Source organism: Mirounga leonina, unplaced genomic scaffold (genome assembly GCF_011800145.1).
Source record: "Mirounga leonina isolate KUSES-001 unplaced genomic scaffold, KU_Mleo_1.0 Mir_94, whole genome shotgun sequence".
NCBI classification, from domain to species: Eukaryota; Metazoa; Chordata; class Mammalia; order Carnivora; family Phocidae; genus Mirounga; species Mirounga leonina.
In genome coordinates, this window is record NW_023270855.1 from 23,146,635 (window position 1) to 23,165,314 (window position 18,680).

Sequence of the window (18,680 nt, forward strand, 5' to 3'; positions counted from 1 at the left end):
TGGGGGGATCACATCCCCTTGGATGGTCAGAGTTTTATATTATGCATTTCCTGATGACCAGAACTTCATCTAAACTTTTTCTAAAATACTCTGAGTGTTGTACTCCTTGCATTTAAGACGTGATGTTTCATGTATGGAGGGTTATGATATCACATCTCAAAAGGTAATTTTTGCTACCGGAGTACGTCCCATTTTGGTATGTTATAACATTTTTGTTCGGCACACCTGACTGTTAGCATGGCCTCTTCTAGTCTGATGGGTGGTGTTCAGTCCCGATGGTGGGTAACATTTGCATTTAGAAAATCTGAACAACCATTTGTTCCTAAGGGGATTACCTAACTGAGAAAAATAGGACCCCAGCATTCATTATTTTGGAGCAAACATTTCATCTTCTACATCAACACACTCCATCTACCAAAGCATAGGTATATCACCAAAAATTATCCTCTGAATCAGGCTTTCTCAGTCTCTGCACTGTTGACATTTGGGGCCAGATGATTTTGTCCTGAGCATGGCCTGATATTCAGCAGCATCCCCAGCTTCTACCCACCAGCTGCCCATAGCACCTGTCCCTCCTGCAGCGTGACAACCAGAAATGTCTCCAGATATTCCCCAAATGGCCCGAGGGTTGTGGATGAGAGTAGGGAGTGATGTAAATCATTGCTGGTTGAGAACCCCTAATGCAAGTAAAATTTAAGGGTCCCAGAGTCCTTTTCTGCAAATGGCTGTTATAACTGCTGGGGTTTTTTTTTCCTTGTGAGGTCGATCTGAGAATTACTCCAAGTTTTTGTTAAAAAAAAAAAAAAAAAATCTCCATTGAGTCCTCTTCCCAGATGAGTGAGGCAGGATGGTGTACTTTGGTTAGGCAGTGGGGTTTGGGGAGCCTAGTTGTGCCTGGGTGTGAATACCAGATCTGCCCCCATTTAGCTTTGTGACCTTGGACAATTTATGTAAACCTCTCTGAGCCTCAGTGGTCTGTCTTACAAAATGAGGCTCTAAGTAGTAACTCCCTGTAGGGCTGTTGGGCAGACTCACTCTCAGGCACATAAGCATTTGATGGATAGAAGGATGGCTGGATAGAAGGTGGTCAATTTGGCTTTCTAAAAGCCCATGATCCTGCAAAATCCTGTCTTTGTGGGACTCCAAAAGGCAAAACTCATCCACTCACTTGATCATGAGTACTAACAGTACATTCATCAAGTATAACTTTTTTTTTTTAATGAAAAAAGCATAAATCAATAGTACAGTGATTTGGTTTTGCTTCAAGTTACAGCAAAGGATCACCCGATGTGAGTCACTGATGTACAGTCATACAGTACAGCTGTGACTATCCCAAATTTAGTCATTTCCATGTGAACTTGCAGTTAAATGATTAACCTATATTATAAGTGCTATTAAAAAAAAAGCCTCTGATGATGCCTTTCCCATCCTGGTCTGGTGTTACACCTTTGGGTGACCTCTAATTTTGATTTGTTAAGATTCAAAAAGACAGTTTGATCCTTTCTGTCCGAGGCTTTCCCTCAGTCTTTTATTAGCCTGGGAGGTCCCCCCCCCCGCCCCCGCCCGGCCTGTGGCAGGTGCACACTCCTCAGCATTGTTGGCACGTTCCTTTTCTGGGTACCCCAGACAGGAGGGAGCTTGCTGCCATGCGTCTGTCTGTGGGCGTGCCCTTGACCCACCCCTCCCTCCTCCTCTCTGACCTCTGCGATACAGGAACAGTGAACAGATTTCCTACCCAGAGGGTGTATCAGGAAACCACCGATGAAATCAACAGAGATACAGCAGTTTTTACAGAGGCTGAAACTCACAGAATTGGAAACCCGATGTGTCAACAGAAGAACTTGACTGGTTCTCGTCAGTGGAAAGACAGATGTGGGATCCAGACAGCTCTTTCTACTTCTGTTTCTGCTATTTAATGGCAGTCCCCCATCCTCACAAAGACATGATAACATTAGGGGATTGGACGGAGTGTCCTTCATAACAGTTACAACTAGCTTTATCACTTACTGAATGTTTATTCTAAACCAGACGCTGGGAATAAGTGCTTCATAAATGTAACCTCACTGAACCCTTCCAACAACCCTCTGAAGCAGGTGTTGCTCCCATTCTACAGATGAGAAAACTGAGACTCAGAGAAGTTAAGCAAGTTACCCCCCACACACACACATAAAAAAACAAGTGATGGAACCAGAATGCAAACCCTTGGTACACTCCACCATCCTCACCCTAGCGGCGACGGCCACCGCGAATTAAGTCTGTGTCATTCCAGTTCACTTAGGCTATTACAGGCACATCTATGAAATCCATTTTCCATAAACTTTTAAGATTTCAGGTGGGGAAACAGCTTTGCCTTCTAGACTTGAAGGCTCTCAGTCTCGTACCATTAACTTCTTTTGCAAACCCAGTTGCCATCTCATTATTTCAAATTCCTTAAATAACCTGGAGCCCTTCACCGTTTAAGTAGGGCTTTTGCCTGCAGGGAGGATGTTTGCTCTCGATGCAGGGACTTGCTGAATGGAGGCAAAAGCTCTAGTATTTCCCATTTGTAAGTGATAAGAGGGGGAGGTGGTGGCTTTCAGAGATCATGTTTCAAGTCCAGCCCTGGTTTTTATGTGTGTGGGAATGGACGCAAAGAAAAACACAGCTGAGCTGCATTGTGGTTCTTCCTGTAGAACCTGTTCATGCCCAGGGTGAGTAAACCTGGGGTAGCAATGTCTCCCTGAGACAGTCTCCAGTGAAATTTGTGCCTGGATTCGAAGCAGCTTATTTCCCGGGAAGTATCATCAGGATCCCCGCTCCGGCCCATTTAAAAGAATGTGTCTCCCTTCTGGGAAGATCTGCCAGGGAGAACTTCGCCCTCTTTCTCCCTGATTGGAGGAAGGAGTAGAACTGGGGAGGTGTCACCCGCTAGAGTTGCTGATGTTGGTAGCGTGTCAGCCGTGGGAGGCTCTGTTTGTGAAATTGAGTTACACCTCAGTGTCTTATGAAACTCAGAACTCACTGGAGCTGCTGTCTGGGAGAGGGGAGGTGGAGCGAGCCTTGGGATTTTCCTTCACATTTCTGTCCTGTTTTTTGGAATCTGGATGAAAAGAAATGAAAGCGTCCAGTCTACGGACGTTTTAGGAAATGGGTATGTAGCTTTAAGCTTTCACTAATAACTCTTGCCACCTGGGTGATTGTTGTAGTTACACTGACTGTGTGATCAGACCACGAAGGGCTGTGTTCTTAGCGTGTGCTGGTTTCTCTCACTGTGTTTGGGGTTGGGGGTCCAGGTTGAACGCTTTTGTCTCCTGGTTACATGTGCATAGGAACTTTTAGTTCGTGCTGTTCCTTTACATGAGGTTCACATGTTTGTGAAAATCTTGGCTCCTGTACTTCAGGAAATGGTTGTGTTGATGGTGCTTTGCAATTAGACAATTCAAATGCTCCTCAAACTCCGGCCAAAGTCTACTAATAATCAATAGTGGGACAAATTCCAAGTTGAGAGGAAAAGCTGAGGCTCAGGCTAGTACCAGGGGGTAAGAAAATACAGCAGGCACTCGGCCTCGGGAATGGGCTGCTTTTTACAAATTATTTGATTTTCAAATGCACGTTGCTAGCTCACTTCTCTTTCTTCCAACCAATTGGCAAATGACACCGAGTGCAGCATTAGAAGGTCAGCAGTGGGGGGGGGACCTGGGTGGCTCAGTCGTTAAGCGTCTGCCTTCGGCTCGGGTCATGATCCCAGGGTCCTGGGTTCGAGCCCCACATCGGGCTCCCTGCTCTGTGGGGAGCCTGCTTCTCCCTCTCCCATTCCCCCTGCTTGTGTTCCCTCTCTCACTGTCTCTCTCTGTCAAATAAATAAATAAATAATCTTTAAAAAAAAAGGTCAGCAGTGGGAATATAGAAGTGGGTTCTATTTACAAAAACTGGAGGCTCTAGCTCAGAAACCAAGAGGGCAACCCCACATTACTCCCCTCCCCACCTCTGCTCCAGTTCCTGGCACTAGGTTTCTGTCGCATTTAGGGGAACTCTCGTAGGCGGGCAACTGGTATCACAGAGAATCACCCCTGCTTGGGGTCCCGTTTTACTTTCACTTTGCATTCTTTTGAAATTTCATCCGTGGTTCTGCTGAAACATCCCTTTGAATATCTTTCCATTTGAATATGAAGTCAACATCTTTGATCAGAAGGCATGTGCTTACTGGAATCTGTGAGGATTTCCTAACTATTTTTATTTAGTTGAGTCAGAGGAAAAAGAGTATGCATGTTCCCCACACTGGCCTGGTTTTAGCGTTCAAGGTAGATTTACTCTTGAGGTGAAGATTACTGTCAGAGAAAGGAATAAAATGGTTTCAGGTTGTTGATTTGCAACAAGACTGCATCACATATCCGTGCTTCGCCTTAGTGTACCTTCTTGATTATTTGATGATGAAGCTGAGTTCCAGATTTAGGAAAAATCAGCATTAATTAAAGCTGTGCGTCTTTTCTGCATTCTTGATTTTGTAGTTATTCCAATGGAAACAGCTGGAGAACCTATATTTCCGTGAGAAAAAATTTGCCGTTGAAGTTCACGATCCACGGAGGTGAGGACAACAGCCTTTTCTTTATATGGTCGCAGTGACAATCCCAGTAACCCTGCTGCCAGGGACACTCATGTGCACATTTTTGTGCTGACATGTTTTCATTTCTCCTGGGTAGAGCTGGGAGGGGGATTGCTGGGTAACTCTACCATTTTGCATTCCCACCAACAACGTCTGTGGTTCCCTTTTCTCCACATCCTCCCTAACACTTGTTACTTATAGTTGTGCTCTTGTTGTTTTTTTAATAGTCACCCTAGTGGCGTACAGTGATAGCCCATTTTGGCTTGGATTGGCATTTCCCTCATGACTAATGATGGCTAAGCATCTTTTCATGTGCTCTTTGGCCACTTGTATATCTTCTCTAGAGAAATACCTGTTCAGATCCTTTGCTCATATTTTTAATTTGGTTTTCCTGGCCACTTCTAAAACAACAGTTGCCAAGTTACTGCCACGGATTGAAGTCAGGATTGGAGGCTCTCCGAGCTCTTCAGAGGAATTCATTATCAGTCCTCAGTGTTTGCCTTTCAGATACGTTTATGGATGCTTGGAGGTCAGAGGGATTGGGGAAACAGCTGTGACAAAAAGAGGACCAAGAGATAAGCCAAATTCCTACAAAGAACATTGGTACCCTTCTCTCTCCTTCCCCACAGCGTCTGCCTGCCCCCCCTTCCTTCTCCTTGCACCCTCTCCTCCTCTGACCCTCTCTCCTCTTCTTATCTGGTACATAAGCAGTACACTGGACCAGTTTCAGACTTGCATATCTGCAGACAATATTATCATGTTCATCCTCTGATAATGTCAGAGCTGCATAAATCTACCTAGATCTGAAATGCTATTTACCTCGAGGGAGGTGTTGACCCTGCCCTCTCAGTTGCGTTATCTTTGAAATATTATCCCCTTGATTCCTGACCTCTTGTGATGGTCACACATCCTCTGGTTTTTAAGTAAATGTTTTTAGTACAGCCCCTTATTTGAGTAGTTCTTACCTTTGGAGTATGTGCGTATGCATTTTTGAACATGCTAGTTTAAAAAAAAAAAAAGAGAGATTATCCAGGTGCAACGGGTTTCTTCATAAAAGGAGAAAATCAGAAGCTTGGCTCCTCTCAACATCCGAGTGCGGCCGCAGGAAAACAAATAAGAAGATACTTCATGATCACATTCCTCACTGGGTACATTTTGTGGTGTGCTGGGCCAGAGGTGAATAAATCGAATGCTTTCCTTAATCTTTCAGGATTTCTGTGTCAAGAAGAACCTTTGGGCAAAGTGGCCTCTTCGTGCAAACGTGGTATGCAAACCCTTCTCTCATCAAGTCCATCTGGGTAATGGCAATTAGTCAGCATCAGTTTTACTTGGACCGGAAGCAAAGCAAAGTAAGTCACTAGAGCGTTTCTGTAGGAACAGACTTCCCTCCTTCATTTGCTTTCTGCTCAGAAGATAAGCTTCCTCAGAAAAGACGCAAGCACAAGGGATTTTGTTCTTTGAGTTTTTGCTTTTTAAACTTTCTGACCAACTGTTTTAATTTTTCTTACATTTAAAAGAGGAGCAGTATATAGCCTGATTTAGAAGTTGTGAGACGTGCCAACTTTTCTTTGGCACATGTATACGTGAACACAGGTGACATTTTAAAGTTCATGATTGAACTGTACCATGAGAGAGATTCATGCATATTTAAACATTTTCGTTGTAAAGCTTAAGTCTTGTATTTTTTTCTTCTGAAGTGTCACTTGGGCATGTAAAAATTCTAAATTGTCCTCTGTGTTGACATACTTATTCCATAGTAACTTAATCATTTTATTAATTTGAAATAAGTTCAGTTGAATGAATTCTGTTTCCATGTTGTATACCCCTTAGGCAAAAATTCCTTCAGCCAGGAGTTTAGACGATATCGCGATGGATTTGACCGAGACAGGAACACCGAGGGTCTCCAAAATGGTGACACTGGAGGCCAAAACTCAGTTCATCATGGCGAGCAATGGCAGTTTAATCTCTTCAGGTAACATTTTGGGAAAGTACAGATGATTTTTATTTTTCACTTTTTTTGGTCTTAAACTACTTTTGGGGGTCATAAACCACTTTTAAACGCATTTTAGACCCATTATTTGGGGAGTAAATAAGCCTATCAAAACCTGCAGCATGCAGCATAAGCCAATGTATTAAAAAGTAAAAGGAAAGTTCAATTATAAATAGTCAGCTTGCATAAACAACACTGGTTACAAAGATAGTGAACTCCTCAGGGTAACTTGAAAGGACATTTTCTCCCCATCTATTCTATCAGCTTCTTCTTCTCCCAATATTTAGTTTTTGATTCAGACAGTTGTCTAATGCTCTACTTAATATATAGACAAACATGACTACAAGCTTCAAACCTCACCCCAACCCCACCTCCCAGTGTGATTGCTGCCCTGAAGCCGTTCCTCTGTACCTGTATATGTGGACAGAGGTGACATTTTAAAGTTAATGATTGAACTGTACCATGAGAGAGATTCATTCCAAATTCTGGAATCTCTTATCACCAAGTATATGTAACTGAACTCAGATGAACTTTCCCATCTAAATCCTATTGTCAGCTCTTAATCTAGGCACAGAACACTCCTTTGCTTGGCTTGCTTGCTTTCTACAAGGACATTCTAAGCAACTATCTCCAGGAACATCTTACCTTCTCTCTTGCTCAGAAAATTGAAATTCTTCCTTGACTGTGTCTGAAACATTAAGCATTTTATCATTGCTTCTAGAATGACTGAGCCAAAACACAGAAGGTATATATAATTACCAGGCTGTGTTGGATGCCCAGAAGCATGAGAAAATGTTCTCCAGTTTCCTTTTATTATGTTCGGAAACAAGGAGAAAAGAAATAAATTATTATTTAATAGCAGGTCGGGCTTAAAAATCCTTTGTCCTTTAAAAAAGGAAGGAAACATGCCTTGTATAAACCTTCCCTGCCCTCCCTTCCAATCCCTCCAGGTTCTCAAGACTCAGAAGTTAGCGAGGAGCAAAAGAGAGAGAAAATCCTGGAGCTCAAGAAGAAGGAAAAGCTCTTGCAGGAAAAACTCCTGAAAAAAGTCGAGGAGCTTAAGAAGATCTGTTTGCGGGAGGCTGTGAGTGTCTTCTGCTTTGGGGGGACTTGTCACATTATGTTTGACAATCTGGCCAATGTCAATTATCCCCCTCTCGATTCTGTCCCGTTTTACAGGAGCTCACCGGCAAAATGCCAAAAGAATATCCGCTGAGCGTAGGTGAGAAACCGCCTCAGGTCAGAAGGCGTGTAGGCACTGCGTTCAAATTGGATGACAACCTGCTGCCAAGTGAACAGGTATGAGCACCAGCTCTGAGCATTTCTGTTAACAGCCGGACAGAAAAGCCCTCAGCTGAATGTGGCTGACTTGTTTCTTTGGTTTTTGAGTTCCTGCTGTACCTTTCTATCTCGCCACTTGAAAGTGATATAGTAGGGGCGCCTGGGTGGCTCAGTTGGTTAAGCAACTGCCTTCGGCTCAGATCATGATCCTGGAGTCCCTGGATCGAGTCCCGCATCGGGCTCCCTGCTCGGCAGGGAGCCTGCTTCTCCCTCTGACCCTCCCCCCTCTCATGTGCTCTCTCTCTCTCATTCTCTCTGTCTCAAATAAATAAATAAAATCTTTAAAAAAAAAAAAAAAAGAAAGAAAGTGATATAGTAGACCAAATCGAATTCTTTCTTTCATGCACAGTCCAATTACAGTTGAGTTATTTCTCATTACTTTACTCCTCCCAAGCACAGAGAGTGTTAAACAAACCCCAAATGTTTATAACTGAGAACCATGACCATAAGAATGAAGAACTCCAGCATCAGCATTAGACACTTCCATGTAAAACAGAGAAGCCTTTGATGAATACGTTTGCCCTTTCTGATAAGTCATTTCTCGGATCTCGGTTCCCTTATCCATAAAATGGGGCTAATCTTTGTTCTTCCCGCTAATGGATACGAGGAGTAGTAAGTGACATAATATATGTACAGCATTCAGGTATAATAAAGTTCCAGTATAGAGTGTACTTTCTTATTTGCATGTCATCAGATCGTAGGCCCCTACTCCTGTTTCTTGCCCGAATTTAGCCATTTGGCTGTAGAAAATGATAGCAGTGTCCATCCATAATAGAGTGAGCTTTGCAAGTTTTTAAAAAGATGTATTTATTTCTTTCAGAGAGAGCACGAGCAGGGGGAGGGGCAGAGGGACAGGGAGAGAATCTCATACAGATTCCCTGATGAGCACGGAGCCCGACACAGGGCTCCATCCCATGACCCTGAGACCGTGACCTGAGCCGAAATCAAGAGTTGGACTTTCAACTGACTGAGTCACCCAGGCGCCCCTGAGCTCAGCAATTTATTGAGTATACCCAGTCCTGAGCTAAGCAATGAACACACACAATCTCATTTAATCTTTGCCATATTTTTACAAGGTAGATGTTCTCTTATTTGAAATGGAGATGCAGAATGAAAATAACCTGCAACATTAAAATATTAAGCAGTGTTTCCAGGGTCACGGAAGCAGGAACCACCAGAAAGAGAAATCAAACCCAAATGTATCTGTTTCTAAAGCTATGTATGTGAATATAACCTTCTGTGTCTGTGAATCTTGGGTGAAGAATCTCTCCTTGAAAAATATAATCTTCACCCAACCAACTACATGAATGAAAGGCCATTCCCTTCTTTAAAAGGAAAAAAGTCGGAGTAGTGAGGAGTGTAAGTAAATGGATGAGGGAGGTCTTGTCTCCTAGAAAAGTGTTTGAAGATACCTATGCAGTAAACTTAGGAAGGTTTTATTCTCAAAGAGCATCTGATCTGAGAATGTACAAGAACCAGTATCATTGTATAAATTCAGGATCCTGCTTTGCAAGAACTGGAGAGCAATTTCCTAATACAGCAAAAGCTGGTTGAAGCTGCAAAGAAACTTGCCAACGAGCCAGACCTTTGTAAAACCGTGAAGAAAAAACGAAAGCAAGATTACACAGATGCAGTGAAAAAGCTTCAGGAGATTGAAAACGCGATAAATGAATACCGAATCAGATGTGGAAAGAAACCCAGCCAGAAAGCAACGGTTATTTTACCAGGTTCGTAATCAGTAAGGTTTTTCCAGTCACATAGTCAATGTTCGTGATGGTACGTAGCATTTCCAAGTTAGTTCATTTGGTGAGAGATAAAAGAAAGAACAGGTTTAAAAGTTAAGTTTCTTAGGGTAAAAATGGTTTGGGATGTCAGTCTTGCAAGTGCGTAAATGTGGTTTTCAGTGACATTCTCACTTTTGTAATACTATACTATTGCATTGCTTTCATTTTGAGGATGAAGGAGCATTCATAGCAATATTGGTTTGTAATCCCCTTTAACTGGCCTGACATCACTGCAGGAAATAGAGTATAGCACAGAGTGGTAAGAGTGCTAGGCCTACCCAGTCGTTTCTCAAAGGTTTTTCATGCAGGGACATAACATTTTTTTTAAGGACCTATCTAACATTTGTGAAAAGAGCTCTTACCATCCTGTCATTGTGGAGGCTATTTAAAGCTGTGGACAAATGCTTGTGATAGAACATGAAATGCAAAGGGTATTAAACCGTAACCACAACATGATCCTGACGTCGTATAAATATCTACATACAACAACTGGTTGGGAAATATTTCAAAATACTAGTAGTTGTGGAATTTCAAGTAACTAATTTTTCTTTTAATACTTTCTGTATTTTCAAAAATTCTCGACATTATATACTTACGATTTTCATATTCAGGAAAAAAAATACACTGAAAATCTCGTTCAGGTAGATTTCAAGTCCAGTTGGCCTTACTTTATCGGCATGGTTTTCAGCCTTGATTGTTGGTTGAAATATGATTATATTTCTTTGATTCCAAGACTATTTTTTTTCACATTTAAACATCTGTGAAATTTGAATAATTTGTATACTAGATGGTGTACTACAGTTACAATTGGCAATACTTTTTCTTGTTTTACTGAAACATAAAATAATTATATATGTCAGACTGGATGAAATGTGGTGACTAGGTTTAGCGCATTCTCGGGTTTAGGGCGGTATGGTTTATAAAGCAGAGATACGGCTTTTGGAAAGTGAATACACAGACATCAACACACAAGTGTTGGTCAGCTACAGCTGGAGAATTTAGGATGGCTTTGACTCTGAATGAGAAAACCAGTTGGCTTTGGAGGTGGTTACATTCTGGACCTACAGAGATGGGTGATTAGCAGTGTACTTAACTTTCATAACCATTTGTTGTGGCCCATTCATCCCCAAACTGTGCAAGATTTGAGTGATCTCCTTTACAATGAGTGACATTTGGGCAGCAGATGCTGCCAATGGTTGAGCATATATTGGGTAGATTTTTTTTTTAAGTGTGCCTGACAGCTGACTATGCTGGAACCTTGCCTTCAAACGCCACTGTGTGTCCAATTAAGAGATAGTCTGCCCGGCTCTGATGGAGATTAACATTTGAGATCAGATGGGAGAGATTCCCTTCCTAATGCCATTGAAGCCTACACGAAGGTGCTGTATTTGCCTGTAACCTTGCCAGGACTTGACCCTGTGTGTGGAATGATTTGCCAAGGCGGATCAACACATCTGAGATGACTCTTGTTGCTAAATACATTTTTTTTTTAAAGATTTATTTATTTTTTTGAGAGAGCGAGAATGAGAGAGAGTACATGAGAGGGGGGAAGGTCAGAGGGAGAAGCAGGCTCCTCGCTGAGCAGGGAGCCTGATGCGGGACTCGATCCCGGGACTCCAGGATCATGACCTGAGCCGAAGGCAGTTGCCCAACTAACTGAGCCACCCAGGCGCCCGCTAAATACATTTTTTAACATCTGATGAGCAGCAGTAATACTTAGGAGCATTATGGGTATTTCCAACCACCAGAATGCTGTGTCTAGGTAATAAAAGCAAACCTACAGCTAATATTTATTGAGTGTTTGTCCTGTACAAGGAGCTGGGCTAAGGCTTTACATCCATTATTTTAATTACCATCCACCTCAGCAGTGCAAACTACGTACTATTCTTATTCCCATTTTAGTTGAGCCAAGTGATGGTAAGAGGGATTAAATCATTTGCCCAAGGTCTCACAGCCAGTAAGTGTCAAAACCAAGATGGGAACCCAGGTCTGTCTAATTCAGTGGTTCTCAGCCAGGAGCAGTCTTGCACCCCAGGGAATATTTGGCAATGTGTACAGACATTTTTGGTTGTCAAAACTGGGCATGGGGGCGCCTGGGTGGCTCAGTTGATTAAGCGACTGCCTTCGGCTCAGGTCATGATCCTGGAGTCCCGGGATCGAGTCCCGCATCAGGCTCCCTGCTCGGCAGGGAGTCTGCTTCTCCCTCTGACCCGCCTCCCTCTCATGCTCTCTGTCTCTCATTCTCTCTGTCTCAAATAAATAAATAAAATCTTTTAAAAAAAAAAAAAAAAGAAAGAAAAGGCCCTTTTCTTCAGGGAGGGGTCAAAAAATAATTTATACTAACAGCAGATTTTCAAATGAGGGTTCAAGTGTATTTTACAGAACATTTAGCATTTATGACATGAATGGCATGATTTTTCTTTCCAGTTTGTTGGGTGTAAGCCCTCAATGTATAAGGTAAAGTCTTCATCCCATGTAGAAGCTAGATTGAAAACTAGTTGAAAACAAAAAACTGCCTTGAAATCGGTCCCATTTTTCTTAAAGATTTTATTTATTTGTTTATTTATTTATGTATTTATTTAGCGAGTGCATGAGTGGGGGAAGGGGCAGAGAGAGAGAGAGAATCTCAAGCAGACTCTGTGCTGAGAACGGAGCCTGATGTGGGGCTTTATCTCACAACCCTGGGATCATGACGTGAGCCAAAATCAAGAGTCAGATGGTGACTGAGCCACCCAGGATCCCCTAAATCTGTTCCATTTTAAGAACTAGTCCAGTGTCATATTTGTACAATTCCTAAGATGTTTATATCTTTACTAGTAAATGATTCCATTCTTATGATCATTAATTATTCTTAATGCACTGTAATTAGTTATACTTACTAAATAAAAATAAGATGGACTCTATTGAGAATTGCTTTATTAAATTCACTGTAGGTGTGTAAATGCTCTGTGATTCTAAAGGCACTTATTTTTATTCACAGAAGACATAATCCCATCAGAGAGCAGCTCCTTGTCTGACACTACCACCTATGACGATTGTGAGTAGCTCTTCTTTTTCGTTTTAAAATGTTATATATTCTGAAATACTAAGACAGTTTCTTTAAGTAAAGCCGATGTGTTATTCTTTTGGGAGAAGTAGAATGAACTAACTTACATTTATGCAGAATGGTTGGGGAAGGGAGATTATGATTAATTTCTACCAAGGCTAACTACGCATTAAATACAGTAACATACAAATCACTTGAACTTAGGAAATCAAAATACTATTACACAACTAAGCCAGTCTCTCAGTAAGGGTTTGTGAGCCTCTATAGAATTTTTTTATTAGCATTTTTATTTACTATTATTATTATTATTTTTTTTTTTTTTTTTACTTTTAAGTAGGCTCCACGCCCAATGTGGGGCTTGAACTCATGACCCTGAGATCAAAAGTTGCATGCTCTACTGACTGAACCAGCCAGGTGCCCCCTGTAGGATTTTTTTTTTATGTTTTCTCTTGAAGTAATTACAGGTTCACAGGGAGTTGCATAGATAATTCAGAGTCTTTCACTCAACTTTTCCCAGCGGTGACATCGTATATATTTGGAGTCTAATCTCAAACTGGAAAATACAGCATAGACTTTGATTATCCCTGTATTCTGGATAGCTAGGAGTTTATTTTCCTTAGGAAGAAACTGGGTTTCATGTCATTATATTGGTTTCATAGAGGAACGCCATATCTGTTGGGATGGCCTGTGTTTGTTCAACACATTTTATGATGGAATGGATTTCATATCGAATGGTAGAGTACTTCCTTGGAATCCCTGGTGCTTAAGCAGAGGAGTGACTCTGTCTGATATGATTTAAAGAATTCTGGGATGCCACTAACCCATACAGCATTATCTCCCCCATCCCCACCCCAAGTTTGATGGTGCATGAAACTCCACCATTCCAAAATTCTTCCTTTGAGCTGAAGTTGGGTCATGCTTGCCATTCCTCTTTGAAAATGCACATGTCAACAGGAGACGTAACAGGTCTCTAATGACTCAGCATAAATCAGTTATATCACTTTCAACGACAGGATGAGCCTCTGGTCAACGAAAGAGGTGTAAGAACTTGAAACGTGAACAAAAGTGATCCACACCAACTTTACAGGCCAGCTTCCTTTTGGCCCTATACACACTGGGGTTTTTCTTTAATATAACTCTAGAAAAGCTATAGTATCACCCATTTTACCAGAATGATTTCTTTGCTCAGAGTGGTACCTACTAAACTGGCAAAAGTTGGATCAGGCCCACAAGAGAACAGGTGACCCTTGAACTATGTGGGGGTTACGTGTGGCCACACCCCCCATGGTTGAAAATGCAAGTATAACTTTTGACTACCCCAAAACTTAACTACTAACAGCCTACTGTTGGCAGAAGCCTTATTAATTTAAACAATAAACACATGTTTGTATGTTAAATGTATTATATACTGTATTCTTACAGTCAAGTAAGGTAGAGAAAAGAAAATATTAAGAAAATCATAAGGAAGAGAAAATGCATTTACTATACTATACTATATTTATCAGAAAAAAAAAAAATCCGTGTATAAGTGCATCCATGTAGTTCAAACCTGTGTTGTTCAGAGGTCAGCTGTATTCAGTAATTTCCGTTTTCTAGTGTATACAGTATAAAAATAAATTTCCTGAAAGTAATACACTTCTAAAAACATCAGATCTTCTGATTTGGTTTTTGGAGGGCTGGCAAGGTATTTATTGCCTTATTTATTTACCTACTTACTTATTCATTCATTCATTTACTTATTATAGCTAATGACACCTTCGCTCTTGCCGGGCAGCGACCAAGTTCAGTACCTCATTCTCCAAGAATTCTTCCCCCCAAGTCTCTCGGTATTGAGCGAATCCATTTCAGAAAGTCGTCCGTCAATGAACAGTTTGTGGAGACCAGGCAGTCCAGGTGAGAAGTCACAGCATTAATAAGGCAGATGCCTCATAGCCATGACACCTTTCCTCCAAAATAGTTGGCCCTTTTTGGATTTACCGTATTTGTCCTTTCGGAAGGGGTTAGCTTGCAAAACAAAGCATAGAAACTAACCCCGTTATTTGTTGTTGACAGCAAGTGCAAGTGTTTCTAAGAGATCTTTTCAAAGCACTTGGCAGTTTCCTATATTTTAAAGTCTGCTGGATTTATGTTAGGTTCCAGGGGCATTATTTATAATCTGGATTTGGATATAATGTCCTAAGTTCAGTTTCAGAACCGATGCTCTCAGGAAACTGACATTAAATACCACTCTATCAGTGCAAGTGACAGAAATGACTTCTGATCTTTCAAATAGAAATGAGACTTCAACTCATTTTTTTTTTTTTAAAGATTCTATTTATTTATTTATTTGACAGAGAGAGAGATAGCGAGAGCAGGAACACAAGCAGGGGAAGTGGGAGAGGGAGAAGCAGGCTTCCCGCCGAGCAGGGAGCCCGATGTGGGACTCGATCCCAGGACCCTGGGACCATGACCTGAGCCGAAGGCAGACGCTTAACGACTGAGCCACCCAGGCACCCTCAACTCATTTTTAATCTGTTAAATAGACAATATGACTTTTTTCTCAAATGTCTCAGGTAAATATTATCTGGGCAATAACACCAGATTTTAAAAAGATGACAGACCAGTGATTCTCAGAATTTGGCTGCATGGATCAATACTACTAAAAAAAAAAAAAGAAAAATAGGACCCAAGATAGGATTACCAAATGTTTACTCTGCCTAATCAGAATGTTCAAATAAACAATGCCATGATTTCAGGGAAAAAACGACATGTAATTATCAAAAAAATACAGCCATTGTCATAATAATAATAAAATGAAGTTAACATCTATGGAACGCCTACTGTATATCAGGCACTGTTCGAAGTGTTTTAATATGGATTAATGAATTTAATCTGTACCGCAATCCTGGTGGTATGACAATTGTCATTACCATTTACAGATAAGTACACTGAGGACCAGAAAGCTTGAATAACCTGTTGGGTTCATGTAAAAGTTGGAATCGGGATTTGAACCTTTTTTTTTTTTTTTTAAGATTTTATTTATTTATTTGAGAGAGAGAGAATGAGAGACAGAGAGCATGAGAGGGAGGCGGGTCAGAGGGAGAAGCAGACTCCCTGCCAAGCAGGGAGCCCGATGCGGGACTCGATCCCGGGACTCCAGGATCATGACCTGAGCCGAAGGCAGTCGCTTAACCAACTGAGCCACCCAGGCGCCCGGATTTGAACCTTTTAACCAATATGTCACACTGCATCTCAGCGGAGGTGTTGGAAATTAGTCTTAAAATAAAGGAAGATTATTTAGATTAAATAATTCTTCACTTACGAAAATAGCACCTTGTTATATTTCTCCTTTGTTGAAGACCGTATCAGGCCCCTCTGTTAGATTAGCACTTAGAACTGTTGCCTTAAACAATAGAAATCCAAGTGTCTAGAACTGTGCTGGCCAGTTCAATTAAAAGTAAATAAAATTAAAAATTCACTTTCTCAGTCGTGCTAGCCACATTTCAAGTGCTAATGGGCGCACATGTGGGCTAATGGTTATAATATTGGCATAGATATAACACATTACCATCATTGGACAGCCCTGGACAAGTATATTTATTATATTAGGGAAAACAAAGCTATTGCAGTAAAAGGAAAAATTATAACCAGAAATCATTATCTTAAAAATTACTATACCTACTTCCTTAATAGCTTAAGATGGGTTTGCTCTGTGATCCAGCAATTTCACTTAGAGGACTTTTTCCTATTGAATTAATTAAGTACAGGATGCTCATCACATTATTGTTTACACTAGTGACAAATTGAAAACAACCCAAATGCTCAACTAGTGAATTGTTTAAATAAATTATAAATCCTTACAGTGGAATGTCATACTGTCATTAAAATAACATTATGAATGAATATTAACCAACACAAAACATTAGTTTTTTTAATGTGGGTTTTGAAGGAGAATATAGGGTAAGATAATATTTTTTTGTTGTTAAAAACTGTAAATGCCTGTAAGTGTGCTTAGTAAAAATATCTGGCTATATCCGAGGCTTCCAATTATAGATATTTAAATTTTTCTTTTTTATCTGTATTTTCAGAATTTTCTGCAATGAACTTGACATGCTTTTGTAATAAGTAAAAATGTAATCAAAGCCACATTTAATTAAAAAATTAACTTCAAATTGTGTTCTCACTGTGCTGGGTAGTGAACAAAATGATTTAAAGATGTTGCCTTCTAGTCCACGGGCCTGCAGACAACAGCCCATTGGCCAGATCCATCCTGCGACTTATTTTATATTTTTATATGGCCCACGAGCTAAGAATAGTTTTTATTATTTTTAAACAGTTGGAGGGGAAATCAAAAGCAATAGTATTTTGGGACGTGAAAATTACACGATACTTGACTTTCAGTATCCACAGTCAATCTCTATTGGCTCACAGCCACCCCCATTCATTTACATGTTGTCTACACTGCTTTTGTCCTTCAAGGGCACAGTAGAGCAGTAAAGGACTGGGACATCTGGCCTGCAAAGCCAAAAATATTAACTATTAGACTCTTTACAGGAAAAGGCTTTGCTGCCCCTGCTCTAGTTGCTTTCGATCTCTTTTATTCAATATACTCTTTTTTAAAAACACTTTAATCATTTTCCTTCATCCGTATGACTCAGAGAGATCAAGGATACTAAAGCACAAAGGCACTCTGCCCCGTTTTCTCCAGTGCTCCTTTCCTTCAGCTTCCAGTAAGTTTCAGATCGCCTGATGACGAGTTTGCCAGAGATGTCGCGAGGCTCATCATCTCCCGACTTCTTCTTTTCCCCATCACAGGGAAATGCTGTCGACACATGGCAGCCCTTACAAAACCCTGGAGCGGCGGCCCCCGGGCGGACAGAGCATGCCCACCACCCCAGTTCTGACCCGCAACGCCTACAGCACCAGCCACTTGGAGTAAGAGCACTTCGTTCCAATGACTTTGCCGCTGTTGGTTTTGCTTTCCTTTGTTGTGCGTCTTAATCATTTTAAGGCACTTGATTCACCAGGACTGTGTTACAGATCTACATTTTCTACTTAACGGGTCAATGACGTTGGCAAAGAAAATGTATTGAAAAATATGCTTTGAGCGGGTAGATAGGAGATTTGTGTGTGTGTGTGTGTGCGCCTTAATTTTCCCAACCAGACATCACTGTTTGCTATTCAGTGGTGAGGATGAATATAATGACTTGAGCAACACTTTGACGTCTTTAGGGAAGGTTTTGCTAGCTCTTTTATATGCCTGATATTTTTTCTAATTTTTTTAAGATTTTATTTATTTATTTCTCAGCGAGAGAGAGAGAACACAAGCAGGGGGAGCGGCAGACAGAGGGAGAAGCAGGCTCCCCACTGAGCAAGGAGCCCGATGCGGGGCTCGATCCCAGGACCCTGGGATCATGACCTGAGCCGAAGGCAGAGGCTTAACCGATTGAGCCACCCAGGCATCCCTATATGCCTGATATTATTCAGTCCACACAACAAGCCAAACTGTAGATCTCAGATCCTGTTTTCCCTCCTCATTTTACGGATGAGGATTGCAAGAGGTTAAATGTCTTACCCAAGCTGGCACAGCTGGGAGATGGCAGAGCCATGACTCCCCCAGATATGTCTGGCATCAGAGTCAGGCAGTGCTCCCTCCACCCTGTCTGCATCTCCTGCTATCCTGTTGGAAGAGAGGAACCTCCAAAGATGCGCTGGGCTTTCTTTTTAGGCTTTGATGCAACTTGTGCATCATCAATTTATATCTTCCCTCCTTTCGAGTGAGGCTTGGGAGTGCATGGTTGTTAGAACCATTTGGACCATGACACAGTGAACCTGTGTGGGAACCAAGGGATTGTGTGAAAAATGGATTCTCTTGTGCAGTCAGCTTTGGAAACCTTGAGTCTTATGGCAGTTCAAGGGTGATTAAATCCTTCAACGCCATGTTCATTTTGTAAAATT

At 41.3% G+C, this 18,680-nt stretch overlaps 1 protein-coding gene across 4 annotated transcripts in view; it reads left to right on the forward strand.

The window, feature by feature from the left end:
* FRMD4B (FERM domain containing 4B) overlaps positions 1–18,680 on the forward strand; it is a 253,901-nt gene that overhangs the window by 224,294 nt on the left and 10,927 nt on the right. For all 4 annotated transcript variants that reach the window (XM_034997613.1, XM_034997610.1, XM_034997611.1 and 1 more), the window contains 9 exons: positions 4,488–4,564; positions 5,793–5,931; positions 6,413–6,554; positions 7,523–7,656; positions 7,752–7,871; positions 9,412–9,640; positions 12,678–12,734; positions 14,489–14,636; positions 17,538–17,657. In XM_034997613.1, the coding sequence (XP_034853504.1) occupies positions 4,488–4,564; positions 5,793–5,931; positions 6,413–6,554; positions 7,523–7,656; positions 7,752–7,871; positions 9,412–9,640; positions 12,678–12,734; positions 14,489–14,636; positions 17,538–17,657 (1,166 nt within the window). The remainder of the gene's footprint in view (positions 1–4,487; positions 4,565–5,792; positions 5,932–6,412; positions 6,555–7,522; positions 7,657–7,751; positions 7,872–9,411; positions 9,641–12,677; positions 12,735–14,488; positions 14,637–17,537; positions 17,658–18,680) is intronic.